The sequence below is a fragment of the Lycorma delicatula genome, chromosome 11, assembly GCF_047948215.1.
Source record: "Lycorma delicatula isolate Av1 chromosome 11, ASM4794821v1, whole genome shotgun sequence".
NCBI classification, from domain to species: domain Eukaryota; kingdom Metazoa; phylum Arthropoda; class Insecta; order Hemiptera; family Fulgoridae; genus Lycorma; species Lycorma delicatula.
Window position 1 is genome coordinate 82907280 of NC_134465.1, and position 21285 is coordinate 82928564.

General features: G+C 28.3%; 1 protein-coding gene and 1 long non-coding RNA gene across 12 annotated transcripts in view; one reads left to right on the forward strand and one right to left on the reverse strand.

Annotated features, from left to right (window-relative positions):
• Positions 1 to 21285, reverse strand: part of LOC142332356 (uncharacterized) — a 93742-nt gene that overhangs the window by 48614 nt on the left and 23843 nt on the right. For 9 of the 11 annotated variants that reach the window (XR_012758277.1, XR_012758272.1, XR_012758274.1 and 6 more), the window contains exon 3: positions 17809 to 18007. The exons of 1 other annotated variant lie outside the window; for it this stretch is intronic. Coding sequence is in view for 3 of the 10 variants with exons in the window: in XM_075378760.1 (XP_075234875.1) it covers positions 17809 to 17849 (41 nt within the window). In the remaining 7 variants the exon portion in view is untranslated. Of the gene's footprint in view, positions 1 to 17731; positions 18008 to 21285 lie in introns of those variants that run through there. One more of the 11 variants, XM_075378762.1, reaches the window with a different exon arrangement.
• Positions 3370 to 21285, forward strand: part of LOC142332357 (uncharacterized) — a 37723-nt gene continuing 19807 nt past the window's right edge. The window contains exons 1-2 of the long non-coding RNA XR_012758280.1: positions 3370 to 3742; positions 6772 to 6859. This is a non-coding gene — a long non-coding RNA (uncharacterized LOC142332357). The remainder of the gene's footprint in view (positions 3743 to 6771; positions 6860 to 21285) is intronic.

Consider the following 21285-nt stretch of genomic DNA (forward strand, 5'->3'; position numbering starts at 1 on the left):
GTCCGGAACAGAGCCCAGCAGAGATGCGTCCTGAAGGGCAGCCATACCAGAAGCGGATGAAGAGCTTCTACACAACCTCTCCTATTTCAAAACTTACAATCAGACAAAATAACCCAGCAATTGCGACTCCTCCGGAAAAGGGGACGCATTGCTCCCTCCTTATAGCTAGTGCCCCGTTGTGGCGTATTCCTGCTAGCCTATTAAAGAGTTAGCACCGAAAGACTTCAGTGGACGGTCTGAAGGGGAATTACGTCAAGAGGACAGGCTTTATAAGCCTAGCCTTCCGCGGTCGGCCCATGAAATGGGTTCGATAACGCTGGTTCAACAACGGATTGGAATGCAATTAAATCCGTCTTAAACTCACTAAAATAATAATAGACAAAAATTGAAAAATTAGATCCGAGATTAAAAATTAACCCTTTAAAAAAAAACAAGCCCGATTAGAAAGATCCAGCAGCAAGGGACTCTGTCCAGGTTCTGCGATAAAGTAGGGAGTAATAGACTCCTGCCAACTTTGCATTCCATTCCATCTTTTCGCTGTAGCACCAGTAAATAAGAAATATAAAGAACATTCCTAAAAATGTAACTTTGAACTAATGATACAGTAGGCCTATCATCTTCAATTTCCAACTTGTATGTGCAACTAATATTTATTGAAATTCGTTAATAAAAATTCTCATGTTTTGTATTAGTGTAAACCTTGCAAAATGAGAATTAAAAACAATTTTCTAAATATTATACAATAAATTAAGTGAATAAAAATAGTAATATGTGTATTACATTAAAAAATCATAACTGCCTACGATTTTTAATTAAATAATTAAATAAAATTATTTAATTAATTAATTTTTAATTCCATAATTCTTGGGGCCAGTACCATTAAAGCAGTGTGGGCTGGCAATTTACACAGCCATCCAACCTCCTAACCTGGATCAAAATCCCTAGATGCCCTGTTGACAAGATAGAAAGCTAAGCTACTGCAATCAGGATATTACTTAGGATCCCTACAATGGATGACCCTCAACCGACCTGCTGCTGTCCCTGGACAGCCATTACCAATAATGGTGCTGAGCAGAAGTTAGACTCACAGCAAAGAAGTACAGGAATCACTGGAAAATAGTAATACTGTTAGCATCTTATTTTTTATTTATTCGTACGCATTTGTTATGTACGGCTGTTATACATAATTATGGTTTTATGTAAACACATTTTATGTTTTCTGGTGTAAGTATATATACCTCTGAAACATAAAGTGGAACACATTAAAAAAAAAAAAGTTTTGATGTGAAACATCATAACGAGAGCAGGAAGATGTAACAAATGGAGTAGGGCAGTTCTGATCCAGAGAAAACTTTAGTGTTTAAATAGTGTTCAGTTAATTTTATTTTGTTGTTTTCCACATATTTATTTTTTCCATGCTTTCATGATCTGTTGTTCTACACTATGTACAAACATAATAATTTTTTCCAAATGTTGAAAATTTATTCATCTACGATATGATAGAACCAAATAACGTTTTTGGTATAAGGTATTTTTTAAAAAAATAATTATAACAATGAACTTGACTCTTCATTATAAACAAAAAAAAATTAAATAGTTCCCTGTAAACTGTATAATTTTAATCTATTCCTAGAATTCATAAAACTAAGTTAGACCTTTTAATGGCACTATTTTTGCTGTTATAGGTTCAATACCAACGACGTTATGAATTCTCAAGCAAATCACATTTTTACCATTTCAACTCCTACGTCAGGGGTTGTAAATAACTATCGGGGTTAAGAAATTATGCTAAACATTACTCATATGTTGCAAACTCATGACAGAGAGAGAGAGAGAGAGAGAGAGAGAGAGAGAGAGAGAGAGAGAGAGAGAGAGAGAGAGAGAGAGAGAGAGAGAGAGAGAGAGAGAGAGAGAGAGAGAGAGAGAGAGAGAGAGAGAGAGAGAGAGAGAGAGAGAGAGAGAGACAGAGAGAGAGAGAGAGAGAGAGAGATATTATTATTACTAATAATCCCTATTACTAATTTTTATTTTGTTTTTACTTGGTAGAATATTATGTAAAGGTGCAGCCAATTGAATATAATTAAGGTATCCAGAATAAGGTAACCTGATACCAGATGGAGATGTAAAAGATAACATAAAACCGTTGTGGAAATTCCTAGATAATGAATTTTCTAAAACTTTTTTTTTAACCGATAAATTTTTCTCATTTGTTAATCAAATGTGAAAAATTTCAAAGAAAGTTACAGAATTTTGTTTTACAAACTCTGTATATTAAATTAAATATAAATTAAATTCTATTAATATAAAAATCACGTAAACATTTTACCATAATTGTATCATCAAAGTACTATTACACCATTCCATATCCTCAGTCATGATGAATCCATTTAATTGAACTGCATATTAAATAAAGATATTAAAAATGGTGAAATGTCTGTTACATTACTATAATGTTATAATGAAAATTGCATATTAATGTATTACATGAGTGCTGCTTCATTGGTTTTTATAAGACCGTATTCTTTAAATACTGTCAGATGGTTTATCAAATTGAAATTTTGTTTGTTATTTATATAAGTAATATTTTTCTAATATAATTAATTTTATGTCATTTTTATTAATTTCTAATGCTAGTATGTCGAGAACGGTTGGACCTAGACACATCAAACTGCCGGCTATCGTTCCAGGAAGTTGGAAAACACACTTTCGAGTAAGCCTTTCAAAATTTCGTTAAAAATCGTCTGTGTGGACCATTTTTGAGATACGCCCTTTTTTTAGAAATCATTATTTAATATAAGATATACCCTTTCTTATGTATAATATATATAAGATAAGGTCATTAGCTATCATAAAAAAAAATCAATTTACAACCTTTATCACCTATCATACCGATTTCGCTGAAAGTAATGATGCCCGATTTTTTTTTTCAAAACATCGTTATCAATTTAAAAGTGATCAGAACTTTAACTGATGATTTTGAAGTTTAAACTGACATTATAGACATATATTACACTGTCGTTGAAAGTAATGATGACCAAACATCATAATAAATTTTACACTGTAAAACAGTGGTTCGTACAGTTTTAACGAGTCTGATTAGGATTCGAATATGATATCCTAGGATTAATAACCCAAGCTCTGTCACTATACACAAAAAAAAATTTATCTGGACAAAAAATATTTTAAAAAAAAATTCGAAACTTCAGTCATCGTATTTAATCACTTTTAATACACGAGATTCAATTTATTAAAAGTAAAAATAACCTAACAATATAAAAAAAAGATGGCTTCTGAACAATAGAAGGGAGGAAAAATATTACTACTGCGGTTAGTTTAACTACTGCGTTCTCTCCTTGGTTCGCTCGAAATTCATCAAAACAACTACGTAGATCAAAATGTGTGTTACGTTGATGAAAAATTATAATTGATTATAATATTATTAGCTGTTTCCATTATATTCAGCGATGTAAAAAAATCAAAAAATCTTACATAATAATATTATCTAACATTTTCTTTCTGATATTAATCTATTAAAAGTGATTAATATATTAAAAGTGTTATTAAAGATTAACGTTGTCATACAGTAAATAAAGTTTATTTCTTCACGATTTGTAGTTGTGTTTTTAAAACCGTTATCAAATTTTGTTTATTTGATTATTTGTATTTAGAGAATTCAGTATATTTAAATATATTTTACGCGAATCTGACAACCGTATAGAAAATAATTCTACGTGTAAATGAGGTAAGTTCTTTCAAATTATAATATTTTGTAATAAGAAATTAGTACACAATTAAATAATGTGATTATATTGGTTAACATATTGGAGGAATTTGGGAGTTTAATGAACTAAACATTTTATTTTGGCAAAAATGATTATTTTTAGGTTAGCCAAATATATTTTTATTCTTGTTATTTTAATTAAAATTAAGTACAGATTACTTTATAAAAATATGTAACTAAAATAATTTGCTTTCAAGTAAGTACCGATACACTATAAGAGGGGTTTTGCTGAATCTTTTGTAGACTAAATTAATTATGGTGGAAGTTAATTATTGAAGTTCTGTTTTTTGTTTTAAAAATTTAGATTTCTGTTTAACAACAAAACCGTTTGCCTGTGTCTACATCTAGTGTCTACTTTGGTAATTAATAAATTGCCTTTGTTATTCAAATGAAATACTTTACAAATATTTTCTCACTTTTCTTGAAATTTACATTGATATGTTCTGTAGATCAAAACGGTCGGTGTTTTTATGTTACATGGTCAGATTTATTATTAATTTTTTTTCGACAAAAATTTAGCCAAAATGTTTGTTCTAATTTCTTTTTCATTTTTTTTACTTTTTTTTATTAAAAAAAGACTAGACTCTAATGAATAAATGAAAGAAATTTTTTAAATTCACTTGTATCTGTTAGCTAAAGAACATGGCGGTAACATAAAAGAGTAATGATTTGGAGGCTTTCAATTATTTAATTTTACCTAATATTCGATTAATTATAACCACGCACGTAAACGTGATTATTGCACACATATATAAAAGTACATTCGCGTGCGTGCTTTTATAATTTTTCTTTTTTACTAAACATTGTTTTATTTTAATTTAAAGCAGAAATTTAAAAAATCGAATATTATAATTAACAATAAAAATGTAATGTCGCCGCGACCGTGTCACAGAAAGCGTACTTCCTTGCTACATAACATACCAAAGGTTCGATTCCAGATTAGTATGTGAAGAATTTTCCACAATTAGATTGTAACTTCTTCAATAGCTAATTATTTTAAAGAAAAACAGCTGAACTACAAATTATTATTGTTAAAAATTATTACAAATTACAAATACAAGTTAACAGCTTAACTACAAAGATTAACGAGTGGTACATAAGGATGTAATGATATGATTTCATTATTTCTAAATTTATCTATCGTAGCCGATTACTACTTTACGCGCGCGCGCGCGCGCACACACACACACAAAGAGAGATTTATTTTTTATTAATCTAACAAAAAGTTTTTTTTTTTTTTTTTGTCTTCAGTCATTTGACTGGTTTGATGCAGCTCTCCAAGATTCCCTATCTAGTGATAGTCGTTTCATTTCAGTATACCCTCTACATCCTATTTTTTTTACATATTTTATTTGTTCTATCTAATACATAATTATTAAAACATAAGGATTTTAATTAAAATACGTATATATATAATTTTTAAGTGGTCACCTATGTTTCGTTTTTTAATTATATAGTTAATATAGAATGTAAAGTATTACGTTTTTGTATTATATTTTAAAAAGTAGTATTGAATAATTTGTTTAAAACCCCTCTCTCGCTCGGTCACTCTCTCTTTTTCATTCTTTCTTTCTTTCTCTCTCTCTGTGTGTGTGTCCTAATCCTTTATAAACATCAAATTATTGTTGATTTTTGTTTGTATTTTTGTGTGAGTTTGCGTGCGCCCGCGCATGTTTGTGTATGTATATGTATTTTATTCTTCTGATAGTTAAACGAATTTGTATTTTTATTTGAAAATCTTTACCTATCGATTGATGTTTTTTCCATATGTTAGGGGCGATGAGGGAAGCTTAACTCCAGATTTTAATGTTATTCAAATGTTATTTTTTAATCGTTAACAAATGTGCCTAAATAAAATATGACCTTAATTAGGCGAATCTAATTAATTAGTTAGCGAATAATGTTTGTCACTGGATGTAATTCTGAAGGTAAAACGTAATAAAAAAGTTACTACGGGGGAATTTTAACTCGTTTTATTTCTATCGCGATTTTTCCGTTTTTCAAAATTTCATTGCTCATAATTAAAAGGCGAGAGCGTTGATCGACAAATGGTTTTGTCGATTGAAGGCAACGTTTGGAATATGTAAAACAAATTGTTAGGGATGTAGGATGTAGAGGGTATACTGAAATGAAACGAATAGCACTAGATAGGGAATCTTGGAGAGCTGCATCAAACCAGTCAAATGACTGAAGACAAAAAAAAAAACGGTAGCATAAAATTATATTCATTTACTATTGTAAACTATCGAATAGATTACCAGTTATTTATAACCATTAGTCGCTTCTGTGTCTCCTTTAAAGCAAAGTCTTTTGATCTTTTGCGCTATCTCTCTCTCTCTCTCTCTCTCTGTGTGTGTATATATATATATTTTTATCCCTCACACACACACACACACACACACATATATATATATATATATATATATATATGTGTGTGTGTGTGTGTGTGAGGGATAAAAACAAAAAAAGAAAGGCTGGTAGTATAGTTGGTAATTCTATTTTTATAAGTACATAAAAAACATGTCTGATGATATGGTCAAGAATAAAGTTAAACTCTGTGTTGTTTTGATGGTAATATTTAAAACAAAAAATGCTGTTTAGTCAATTTTCAAGGACAAAAATGAGTACGTGCTACATGAAATAAGATACACACACTATAGCTTATAATAAAAAAAAAACATACTGAAAGGAGTGAGGGAGTAAAATGAGAAAAGAATAAGCGGGGTATAGAAAGACGTGACTAAACTGGACACACGTTTAATCTTTTTAACTGTTTTACAGTAGAAATTGTTCAGCTTTGCGATGAAGAAATAAATCAACACTTGTTTTATATTATTTTAAAAGTTAGTTTACCCCTAGTACACGTATACATATAAATTATTTTTTATATTTCAAGCACAAATAACAATTGTGGTTTTATTGTAAGGAAAAATATTATTTTCTACTAAATAGTTGTATTTAAAAATAACATAATTGTGTTTCTATTTTAGTTCAGTTTAATCAAGAGCAATTCAGAAATAATATTATTTTTAAATAATCATACTAATGTTTGGTAAAACTCATCGCATTTACAATACGGTAAGCGTTTAATTAAATTGTTTACTTTTACGTATTTTTAACTGATGATTATTTTAAACAAACATAATCTACACTTCTAATCGTTTTTTTTTTTAAGTAGGATTATCGCTTCGCTGATATTTATGGTAGAGTAGTAAAAACTCAGTCTTTCACCTAGAAGATCCAGAATCGAAAATCATTTAGGCATAGTATTTATTTTACAAACTACAAATTTCCTTCCCATATTCCCAAACACAAACTTTTAACTAACGTAATGATTTAATTATCTTAAAAGAAAAAGGTGTCTGTTATAACAAGAACTTTCGTAATCGTTTTATTAGGTTATTAAATTGCCTGAGTGTTTTAATTATATGATAATTAAACTGTAATACGTAGATAATCCACCTTAAAAAATATTTATAAACTTTAGTATTTATTTTACTTACAGTTGTAATTTATATTTTTATTTTCTCAGAGAATATAAATTTATCCAATATTAAACTTACAATAGATTAAAATTTATTGTTAACCTACGTGAAAGTTACAAACATGATTTTTACGAAACATATGTAGTTAAATAATATTAATAAATAAAATAATAAACTTAAATATTATCTTACCTAAAAACTGTACAATTACAATAAAAATAGATTATCAGTAAATCAAGTAAATATTTACGCACGGATTTAACTTCCTGTTTCAACGGAAATCAGTAGTTGACTGCTAAAACCACATACTAAGCTAATTTGAATTTTTCGAATTTCTTCACTGCAAATGTTTTAATAAAATGATTTTATGAATTATTTATTCTAAGGTATTTAATTTAAATTTTAAAAAAAGAAAATAATTTATAACCAAATTAATTTTATATTTACCAATTTTCATTATATTAATTGTTGAAATAATAATATCTTTTCCGTCTTAGAGAACATAAAATATAGCGAGTAAACTCTTAATATCGTCGATCAGTCAAAAACAAAGAAAAGTAATAAAGTTGTTTGTAAAACTTATGTCGTGCCAATTAAGAGACATTTCTCAGTCTCATCAAAATCGGTTACTATTATGCATATCGTTTGTATGTTAACTGAAGAATTTTCTAGAAAGGAAATCAACACAGTTTAGGACATTATTTTAAATTTATGAACATTTGATTTAATGTATTGTATCGGTTTAAAATTAAACATTTCTTTTTTTTCATTTATAGTTTAATGAAAACTAAATTAAAATTTCAACATGATTTTTAAAAGTACCTTGCTACAATTTATATGATGCACTTTTTTTTAGATGAAATCTCGTGTTTTATTGATATTTTTAAATTTAAAATCTATTCTAGTTATTTAATAATCTTCCAGTTTACAAATTTTTTTTTTCTTTGATGTTGATACATCAATATCGCGAAATTTTTATAAAATTAATTCATCAGTTTTATAAATGAACTAAAATAATTTTATAAAGGTAAAATTTATAAAATGACTTTAATGTTTTAAATAATTTTATAGGAATGCCTAATTTTTATATTAAATCTAGATACATTATTTGTATAAATAGTAAATATAATTTATATCTATTTGTTCTTTGTTGCGCTTCGCTACCATTAGTGGCCTACTGAAAATAAGTACAAATTTCTTAGTACAATAAACATCTCACAGGAACTATCTTAATTTTACTGTTTTATGTATTGAATACTTTAATAATTATTATTACTGAAACAGGAAATGTATTTTAGAAACTGTATTAAAAGAGAAATCTATATTTTCTTTTGAATTGTTTTTTTGTCTTCATCATTTGACTGCTTTGATGCAGTTCTCCAAGATTCCCTATCTAGTGCTAGTCGTTTCATTTCGGTATACCCCCTACATCCTACATCCCTAACAATTTGTTTTACATATTCCAAACGTGGTCTGCCTACACAATTTTTTCCTTCTACCTGTCCTTCCAATATTAAAGCGACTATTCCAGGATGCCTTACTATGTGGCCTATATTTTTGAACTATATTTTTCCAAACGCTTCTTTCTTCATCTATTTGCCGCAATACCTCTTCATATGTCACTTTATCCACCCGTCTGATTTTTAACATTCTCCTATAGCACCGCATTTTCAAAAGCTTCTAATCTTTTCTTCTCAGATACTCCGATCGTCCAAGTTTCACTTCCATATAAAGCGACGCTCCAAGCATATACTTTCAAAAATCTTTTACTGACATTTAAATTAATTTTTGATAAAAACAAATTATATTTCTTACTGAAGGCTCGTTTAGCTTGTGCTATTCGGCATTTTATATCGCGCCTGCTTCGTCCATCTTTAGTAATTCTACTTCCCAAATAACAAAATTCTTCTACCTCCATAATCTTTTCTCCTCCTATTTTCACATTCAGCGGTCCATCTTTGTTATTTCTACTACATTTCATTACTTTCGTTTTGTTCTTGTTTATTTTCATGCGATAGTTCTTGCGTAGGACTTCATCTATGCCGTTCATTGTTTCTTCTAAATCCTTTTTACTCTCGGCTAGAATTACTATATCGTCAGCAAATCGTAGCATCTTTATCTTTTCACCTTGTACTGTTACTGTTTATTAAAAAAAAAAATTATTTAATTATTTTGTTAGATCTTCACTAAAAATCACATCCTATAGAAGTTTATACTTTTTATCTTCTATCTTTGTTCTTTTTATTACAATTCTTTTAAGTTTATAAGTTAATGTAATTAATACTTCAGCACGTATCAACTCGTATCACCTCGCCAATCGCCGAGGTGGAGTAGTAATATCTTCCCTTTCATCCGAAAGATCCCGGTTTCGTATACCGGTCAGGCTTGAAATTTTAATTCACTTCAAAATGTCAATACCATACTTCCACACACAACCTCCAACCTAATATAATAAATTATTGAATTAAAATAGTAAATTCATTTCTGCGAGTAAGCCAGGTTTTGTACTCGTCGAGTTGAAGTGAATTATTTTTAAAGAAGATTAAATTTTTTGTATTAATTTTATATTTAATCTTTAGGCTTCGGTTACAGCTTGGACAACACTCCATATGTGTAATATCTGTATCAGTTTTACGCATTAAAAAAATAACCATAAATTAAAGATTCTATTATAAATTGCACGCATAATCCTTATAAAAAAAAATAAGTACGTAAATTTAGACTCAATTTGATTCTCACAGAGTTCAATTTTTCTAATGTAGGTTTTGTCTATAATTAAGTTAATTAAAAAACCTAAAAAAGGAAAGAAAAAAGATTGGTGTAATTGGAAGTAAGCGGGTTCGATTCTTGGTTTTAAAAATACTTATTTTGATATTACCTATTAAAAAAAGACTGACAAGTTGAAAGTCGCGATTTCGATTCTAGGTTTCAACACAAAATCACATACTAAATGTAAAAATAAATATTAAGTAACGTTAAAGAATATTTTTAATATTTATAAAATACTTAGTTTAGAATCAATTTGGTCTCCATACATTTAAATTTATTTATAAAACCATTAAAAAAACACAAAAAAAAACTTATATACTGTAGAGATGAGGTTTGATATTATCGGCTTCGACACCAATACGTGTATTTAAAATATAAAATAAATAAATAAAATTGATAAAAAAATAAAAAGTAGAATAAAAATCTCGAAGGGTGTGAAAAAGAAATAAAACGAATGGCTTTACTTTAGACAGTATTAAACATTTGTAAATTATTATTATTGTTAAACGTGCTTTATGCAGCCGCGCGTTCGAGACGGCAGTTGTGTAGTTTAACCTTGAAACAGTTGTACGTCTCGTAGCAACTGGAGTAGTAGACAGCGCGTCGGCGAGCAGTTTTGTCTACGATAGCGCAGTATAATTTGTAAAACTATCTCTCAATAAATAAAACGAATATTTATAACCACATTTCTTTTTTTTTTTTTTTAATTTATTTTAATCGTATTAACAACATACAAAGTATATATATATATTTGTTCCTTTCCTCGGGCCATCCGTTATGTATTTGCTTCACAAGATGAGATGAAATGATAATTTTGTAGCGTGTAAAAATGCCATGCCTAACCGGGATTCGAACCCGGGACCTCCGGACAGAAGGCTAAGACACTATCACTCGCGCCACGGAGGCCGACAAACGTCAGTTACTATTCACCCAATTTTATTTAGGTTATGATTTTTAATTTTTCATGTTATGAATTTTGATAATAATGTAAGATAACGTAACCGGAAATCGAACCCAGAATTCTTTACTATACAAAAAGAACGTTAATTCAGATGCAACGTCACTCTGACTGGTTTAACAATACATACGAGTAAGTTAATAAAACATTGTGTGTGTGTGTGTGTGTGTGTGAGCGCGCGCGCCCTCCATTATTCTTTAATTACGCAACAGACTTAAAACTTGAAATTTTTTGTACATCACGAATTCATTCTTTTGATTTCATTGAATCAAAAAATGTACGGGAAGAGTATTTTTTTACAAAAAATTTACTGCATTAGAAATTAAATCAATTAACAGTCAACACATAATACGTATTAAAATGGTAACAGGATACAATTTTCTTGTTTTTTTTTTTTTGTTTTTTTATTACTACCGTTCTGGTTGACAAAACAATGTACACTTCATTTTACTTTATCAGATTAAATGTATCACAAAATTGATTTATATTCAAAAGGTTCTGGATCCGAATCCCGTTAATTTTTTACGTACGAAAATATTTATCTACCTCACTGTCATAATTAAAAAAAAAAAAAAATTGATGTGGGACACCACATGACTTCCTTGTATGCCTATTAAATTACATATACACATTTTTTGCTTCATTTGGTATAAACTTATTTCATTTGAAAGTGAAATACGATCTTCTAATTCTTTAATAAATAATTTTTTGATTTTTTTTTTTCATCATATTATTGAATTATTATTTATTGTAATTTTTTTACAATTACAGGTTAATAAATTAAATTATATTTACACGTTTTTTTTTTTAAATGAAAAAGTATGTAATTTTATTTCATAAAAATTCATGATATTTTTTTTCTTTTTGGTTATTACTGAATTATTATTCATAGTAAAAGTTTTTTTTACAATGAGAGTTTAATAAATTAATAAACCAAGATATTTAAATAAAAGAAGTTAAAAAAAGGAGATGAAGTCTGATTCAAACCGATGTGCCTTCTCCTTGTAAAATCCAAATATTTCATTAAACTTTTACTTGGCTATAACTCTGGAACCAATGAAAATAAGTACCATTTATGATATATCGTTGAAAAGCTCTCAATCAGGGCTTATTACTGCAGTTAAGAAATAGTGGGCTTTTTTTGGACACTTTTGGTTCAGTCGATTGCAATAAAAAGGAGGAGTGCACAACTAGATGTTACAACAGTCCTAAATCCAAAATTTCAACATACTACGGTTAATAGTTTTTAAGTAATGCGAGATACATACATAAGTACAGAGGTTACGCCGAAAATGTCAAATGGATTCAGGGATGGTCAAAATGAATATTTTGGTTGAAATCTGAAAAGCGAAATTTTTCGCGATCACAATACTTCCTTTACTTCGTACAAGGAAGTAAAAACTTATAAAGTTAAGTATGATTTTTTAAGTTTTTAATACTATACTACATAAACGACAAATATCAAATAAGTAGTACAACCGTATTGCAAATGGAAAATATAACATCAACTTTGAATATTGTTGGAAATTTATTTATTTTTTTATAAAAAATAGTAAAATGATAATATAATGATTCGTTATTAAATTAAGAAAAAAAATTATAAAAATTTTACCATAAGTAATAAAAAATTTTTTTTATTCATTTCCTTACTGGGGTTAGCTTGTTGGAATATTTATTCTATGAAAATGAATTGATTAAGATATAAGACAAATGCAACGCAGCGATTTATCTGATACCCAACTGTTGCGAGTACACTGGCAAGGCGGGAAAAAATCAAGTTTAAATGGCAACATAGCGTCTGTCAGCTATGACAGACGCTATGTTGCCATTTACTGATGCTAATCAGTAAATGTTAGAACTGTTTTATGAATACAACTCCCTATAAGAATGTCTGTACGTTAACTGAAGCGAACGGGTGTCTTACATAATTTTGAAGTAATTTTCAGTTTAAGTAAACGTTATTATCTCTTTATAAATAATATATTAATTAAATTATTTATTTATTTGTATAATCACACACGCGCGCACAATTTTAATTATATATATTGAAATGTATTACTCTGTATAAATTTATTTTTTTCTCATTCAAATTTGTTATAGCAAAACCTTTTCAATTACAAAAATAAAAACTGATAGAATGTTCTAAATTTTTTTGTATAAACTTCGTTAAAATTTTATTGGTAGCTCCGCTCCTTTATATATATATAATTTAAATAAAAACTACTACCAAAGCCGATAAATTTGAAAAATATAGTCATACAAATTTATTAAAATGTTATATCTTGCTTCCTTTCCAAGCAAAAATTAGTTGCTTTTTGTGTTATTCCTAAGTATATATTGATTTATAAATAATTAACGACACGAACTGATATCGGTGAACAAATGGTAAATTATCTGGGAGTTGAACCCAGCAGCCTCAGTAATCAGTATATTTTTAATAACGATACCGATACGAATTTTTTTCTTGCTAGTATGCTTCACTCTCGTTACCAGACTTAAAACATGTAAAATTACATGTTTAAAAACTTTCTTTTTACACAGAAATACAATTTGCTTTTTATCACGTACTGTTAAATTTGATATACGATGGACGTATTTTACTTCTCTGGTTAATTAATGGTCAAATAACCCAAAGTATAACCAAATATTTAACTTGTTTCGTTTTATTTGATTTTTTTTATATTGTTTTGCTGCTACTATTTAGAACTATTTGGATACATTATTAAGAGATAATTACTGTAAATTAATTAATTTATTATTATTAAATTTATTAATTTATTTTGTAAAAATAAATGAATTTAATCTCGAGTCTAACATTTTTAACCTGATAAATAATTTGAATAGTACAAACAAAGAATAAGGCAATTGCAAATTTTTATTTCAGAAATTGTAATAATATTAACGAAAAAATAAAACTTTCTTTAATCATAATATCTCATTAAAAAGTAAACTGGATACATTAACAAGTGGAGGCACTGTAGTATTGAGTAATACTCTACCGACAATTTCCCGCCAATAAGTGCAAGACTGGTTAGATTTGTAACGTTTTTTTGTACAGTCATGTTTTTCTGACGTCATTGCCACGGCAATGACGTCATCGACATACATCAACAACCTCTACTTATAAACAACAAAGCGTCATCAAAAATTACTCCATGTAAAATTTGGTCGGCAAACTGTTTCATTCACGATCAGTTTTTTTTTTTTTTAACAACAGACCATCCGTTACATGTTGTCTAATATTAAACTGTTTTATTTTTTTTATTTTTATAATTTATTATGTCTTGACAAACTTATAATCACATAAAATATTAAAGAGAATAACTTTTCACTTAAGCTATGAATGTACGTGTTACTATAACAGCCAACCATACACAAAGGAGCTTATAACGAGATTTTCACTTATTTATTTATATCATCTAATTTTTAAGTTTATATTCGTAATCAAACTCAATATACAGCGTGATTCAGGAGGATAAGGCAATACTTTGACAACTCATTCTAGAGGCTAAAAATAAAAAGTTCATATAAACATAGGTCCGAAAACGTTTCGTTAGCAAGTTACCAGGCGCCGGCCAGACAGCGCGGCTAGGAACTTTTATCATCACGCATTACTAAAACAAATATTCATATCTACTTATCTTAAATAATGTATTAATTTGAATTGAACATATTAATATCTAGTTAAATTATAATTATAATTTTTTTTCTAATTATGAAATTTTTAGGGTGTAAAAATATTGAGACAGCGCGGCAAGGAAGTATGCTGCTTGTAGGTCAGGATTTTGTCATGCATCATGCTGAGGTACTTTCGATTTGTTTTGTGTCGCAGTTCTTTCCCCACAAATAAGACTTTTAGCAACTCTCTGGCATTTTTATAACTTAAATGGAAGCAGCTTTTCTCTGTTGTGTTAGGTTTCAGACACTAATTATCAAAGTACATACCAAGCAATCTCAGTTCCTACTTAATCATTATCTCACACAATTCCTGAATATTTTTACACAGAGTTTATTTAAATAATACTAATTGAAAAAAAAAGATTTATTTGTAGCTCGTCCAACGTGTACATATGTAATTAATATATGATCAAAATAATTTTCAATAGCGGCTTCTGAATGATTTTGTAGTAATGTTTTTTAATACTTAATATATTTATCTTAACATTATTTTATGTAATTATATTTAAATAATTAAAATGAACTTAATATATATCTATTTTTTATTTCATAATTTGTTTATATTTATAATTTATCTTATAGTGACATGATCTATAGTGTTTTTTTATACTCCAATCGTAATAAAGACTTATTAATTTTTTATTTGCTTATTTTACCAAATATACTACTTATAACATTTTATTTTACTTTGTAGAAGAGATTCTTCTGATAGCACATTTGCATGTTTTTTTATGAATTACTTGAATTTTTTTGAATAAGTGAAATTTTTTTAAACAAAAAATTACTATACTGAAATGAAAGATTTGAATAATTTTTCATTTCAATATTGCCAACATTGACTACATAATACTGTTATTACCATATTTGACAGGCAATCATTTCAAACTTTTCAAAAAAAAGTAGACTAAGGTGTGGTGTGAAAAAAGAAATAATTTTTTCTGTATTTATCAGATTTTTTAATATTGGGTTAACCTGAACACACATTTCATAAGCAGTACGAAGGAGATAATCAATTAGTAACTTTTCTAACAAAAGCTTATGTTTTCTAAAACGTGAAACGATCCAAATGTTTTATGATAAAAGCCAACTGCATTTTAACTTAATTACAAAAACAAAACTGAAATTAATTTACTAAATTATGCCTATTATATTTGTTTCATCTTACATAATGCTGTATATATATATATTCTAGTTCTATGGTGCAATTAAAGAAAAGTGTTCATAGGATGTCAACTGGTCATTTTAATACTAGGGTCAATTTCCCATCTAATTATGCCATCAATATAAATAAATATTAAATAGAGTCTCGGAGGTTCAAATGTGATAATTTCATCATTTGACTCTCCTGCAATGTTGATGGCAGGTTTAGGAGATAATTACTTGTAAGCCTTGCCAAAAAACTGTAATTGTTTTTCAATTAAATAATTTTATATATATATACTCATAATTTTTTGAAAGTTCAAATAATTCATTAACATACTGACTAACTGTGCTAATTAAATTTAATATGAAAAGAAATTTAAACCAACAAAACACAGTAAATAGATAAGTTAATATGGTAAGTTTAACTTGTATATATATTTAATGATAGTTAAGTTAAACTTACCATATTAACTTATCTATTTACTGTGTTTTGTTGGTTTAAATTTCTTTTAACTGTATAATATAACTATATACCTAAAATAAATAATTACATATATATATATATATATATATATATATATGTACTTATTTACAGGATGTAGTTATACTGTACAGCTACACAATATATATTAAAAAAAAGTATGTTAAGCAGGTCTAATTTTGCATGTCAGGGTTTTTGCAGCTACAAAGATTTCATGGACCTTCTCTAACTTAAATATACAGTTTTAGTACTAAAGCATTCCAAAATCATTAAGGTTAATAAGGATAATTACATAATCTGTTTTTTCCTTATCTCCAGACTGGATTAACTGATTTAGATAAAAATTTAAATTATTTTTTCTTTATATGAGACACTGATACCAATTTATTTTGGACGCAATTGTTTAAACAGGGAGATATGGACCTTATGAATCGTGTATCTGAAAATTTTACTCAGATTAGATAAACGCTTTCATATAATTTAATGTCTCTTTAAGTAAGTACGATATTTTCTGATAATAATTCAAACCCCTCCATAAATAGGAGGCATAAAAAATCTTTTTCTTTTTTGTTTTTTCTGGTCACAGTCACATTTTTATACTAATTCTATGGTTCCATTACATTAGCAATTCACTTTGACTATGTGTTTGAGTAATTTCATTCAGGAGTTCCTCATTTTCGTTTGTTAGAAATGATCAAGGGTGTGTGACAATATTATCAACATGGGTTTAGTATCTTAAAATTTTACTCTGAGTAAAATAATTTTTTACATAATTCTTTACTTGCAGACTAGTGTTGCACTTCTTTTTTTTTTTTCTTAATGGTAGTAGGTAAAGCTCTCGATAATGAGAGTTGTAACTCTTTTCTGAATCACAAAATAATAAAATACTTTTGACTCCTTTCTAATCAGCATTATACAAAAATGAATAGTATCTTCCTCAGTGGCTGGTAAATCCCAAACTTTCACGTCTTACTGACAACATATAGCAAAACCAAATAATACCAAAAGCAAGAAAATACAAGTTTTCAGGTAACAATTCAAAATCACGTTATTGCAATTAAATGGAAAACAATTATTTCTAATGAAATATTAATTTTCCAAGATTATATTATCAATAATAATAAATAATAATGCAGATAAAACCACAATATATAACAAGAAACAGCGTGACTTCCAGGTAACTGACAAGTACTAGGAAAATTATAAACATTAAAATGAATATGTTTGCATATTCAGTAACTGAAGTTATGCAGAATTCCTCAGTGGTTAGGTTATAAAAAATCCAACCATCAAATGTACATTTGACGCTTGAATTTTTACCATTAATATCAAAATGGAAGTCAACTAGTTTTCTACATTTATGGACTTTAAAAGTTAAACAGTTCTGCAGGAAAGGTAGCATATATAATTGTATAAAAAAATTAACATGACTGTAGTAAAATTCAAATAATATAAATACTACAATTACAACTAAAAATAAAAATATAAAAAACAAATTCATTAAAAAACTAACTTTGTATTTAAATTTGAATTCTCTGGGACCCAGCCAGCCATAATTTCTTCATCGTATAAAGCTGAAGAACAGTTATGACATTTTCAGCAAGTAGTCATCAATATTTCTAAAGCAACTGGAGTATTAAGATCTCTTGTGACTTTTGGATACAATTTCTCTGGGAAAAGACATTGCTGTGATGACCATGCTGATGTTTCTCCTACATTACCATGGAAAAAACAACAAATTATTTTACATACCCAGCTAAAAAATGTCATATAATTCAAGTAAATTTATGCAAATGTATAGTTATAGAAAATGAATATTGAATATGTTACAAAAAAAATGCAAAATACTACAAATAATTATGATCAAAAATACTTTAAAATCGTGACTACTAGTTATGATAAAAAGAGTACCAGGTGCAATTTTAGGATTCTGACATTGTATTGGCTATAAACGAACAAAGCTAGGCTTGTTTATGTAAACTTTTTGGAAATTTCTGAATCACCAAGCATGACCATATGAACTTGCTTGCTTACAATTGCAATATGAACCTGTAACTTGAACTGTGTGCAACCAAAGTCTCAAGAAATCAATTATATATATATATATATACACACAGAAAGATTCAATAGGTAGGCCAAGGGAAACTTTCAAGTACTGGCTTACAAAAGTACAATGAAAGGACTGAAATATTCTCTATAATTTATTTATATTCATATCTAAATTAGTCTCATGAATCAGACTACCAATGTCAAGATCTTTTTAATGCTATAAATTATCTGTCTACTGTCATGAAGATGCACCATCCTAACTGCCTACCAACTCTCACCAGCACATTAAAAGTTCTTCACCTGCAGTCTGCAAATGGATGCTAACCCCAGTACTCTCCTATTTAATTTTTTTAAAGCATATTTTACAACCAGTAAAGACAAGTTTTCAGTAAAGTGGAATGAAATAAAATAACATGAATGAGGCAGCCCCCGCCGCTACAAACCTAAATCAAAAAAACTATAACTTCAATCAACATAAAAAAGATAATTAAATATAAGTTAAAAAAATACAAGCATCATGTTTCTGACAAACATGATTATACTTCAGTCTTTTTGTTTATTATTATGTAACAGATTTAGGGCCAAATGGTTTGTCAATCTAAACTGTGTTAACCTGTCTTATCTAGTACAATAGGTGTACAAGAAAATTTTGGTGAATATCAGTGCTTGTTGTAAAACAATAATGTAGCAAACCTCTTTGTTATTTGAATCAGCAATGTATCTCTCAACTTTGTTTTAAAACAATGTTTATTGTCAAGATTAATGTTGCTGGCAATTCTTACAACTGTATCTAAATCCTTTAATCCAAAAGAGTTTTAAAATTATTCTATTTACATTATTATTATTTAATAAAATTTCTGAATTCCTAGTATCCAACCCATCTTTTTGCACTTAAAATTTAACTTATTTTTTTTAATTTAAATATGGATTTTCCTAATTATGTAATAAAAATAACAAAATGTGTTTATTAGGATAATTTGAAACATATTGGTTTTTAGTTACCGACTAGCAACCTAATGGTCATTAATATTAAGACTCAAGAATCAGAAAAAAATGGTTTTCTACTAAACAATGATATAACGCTATAGGAAATATCACATTTCATGAATTTCAAATTTATTGTCATACCTACAGTTATCATAAACAGTGTTTGTTCTGAATCATGAAAATGAAGAACAACAAATTTTCCGCAATAATATTTGTTATCAATCTATTTAATAAACTAACAATACTATGATTTAAAATCAACAAATTACTGGCATAAAAAAGATTGATTTTATAAATTTCCAAAGGACATTCTTTAAAACCACCAATTTTCAAAAGTTTCACAATTCAGTAGTTTATATTACATGATATCAAAGTGAGACAAAATTCACTTGAAAAAGTTAATGACTTTTCCTGAAAGGAGAAACTTTTACACCAGTTAAGTATTTAATCAAAAACATTTATAAAACTACCTACATTACTACTCAACAAAAAATTTACCTACCTTTCAAACACTATAAACTTCAACAACAAGGCTGGTTATAAAGAGTGTTTTGTTTGATATATTTACCTGCACTGTTGGAATGCTTTTATAAATTTTAAAACCACAATTTGAAATTCCTTTCCCTGTAGATTCATACAATATGGTACATCCCCAGAAGGAGAAAGGCTATTAGTATAACTGTTAGCTATAAGTAGGGAGGAACCTAAGTGATCAGACAGCTTCAGTGTATCTAAGGTATGATGGGATAATGCTTCAGTACTTAAAAAAAGAAAAACATTTTACTATACACATAGATAACCTACAATACTTTTCCATGTGGTTATTACTCGCATTAAAACTTAATGTACCGTTGCACCAGCTTTTACAAACCCTTGTTGAAGATCTCTACTCTCAGGCTACCTTGACATTTGAGATCTGTTATATCTGTCAAACCTCAATCATGAGGTCGTAACAAGTTTTAAATGGTCAAATAATGTCACTAGGTGCCAAATATACGTTTCCTCCTATCTCCTTTGTGAACCGCTGAATAAAGTCTGAGTTACATGCAGCACAGAACTGCAAATTTCATGCAGAATAACATCTTTCATTATGCTGTTAGTTTTGGAATGATTTCCAAAGCTCCTTCAATATTTCACAATAACCTTCTTATGTTGTGTAATTACAGGTTCCATGTATTGACAGCAAAATTGCAGTCACTACACTAATTGGTTTGATAGTGCCTCCTTGAGGTTCTTTGTTTTGATTGCGAGATAGATGAAATATGCATTAACTTTTTGTATTTTTCCTTTGTCAATGTATTAAATGAATTTGAGCCATCTCCAATCCACAGTCACAAGTTTCTTGAGATGCTCATCACCCTGTTAGTAGTTAGGGAATGTGAAAATACCGACTATGCTTTGAGTTTTATGAACTTACTCAATTGTTTTGACATCCACCTTGCACAGACCTACAGAAACCCAACTTGTCTGTCATGATCTGACAGTTCTTTTCAAAATTTTTTTGAAGTTGAGAAATTATTAGACAACAACTAATTCTTTTATCAGTATTTTTAATGAGTTAAATTATGACCGACTGTTTTTTTCTCCTTGTATGAGATGCACAAAGATGCATCTCTAACGATCTTTTTCTAACAATTTCACCTGTTCGAGCCCTTGAAATCGTTCCTGATCGGCCAACATTTCAACAGCAATTATGAGGTGAAACAGTCAGTCCTATTTTGGTTTTTGAAGTAACAACAAATCTTTCTACACTGCGGGTATCCATGCACTAGTGAAACGCTGGGATAAATGTAGCAGCAAATTACAATGAGAAATAAAAATATTTTTTACTATCATAAGTGATAGTTACTACACATTTATTACAAATTAATAATCCCAGATCGACCTGAACGCCCCTAGTATTTTACATTATATTTGTTATAAAATCAGGTTATTTAATAAAAATATTTTTATC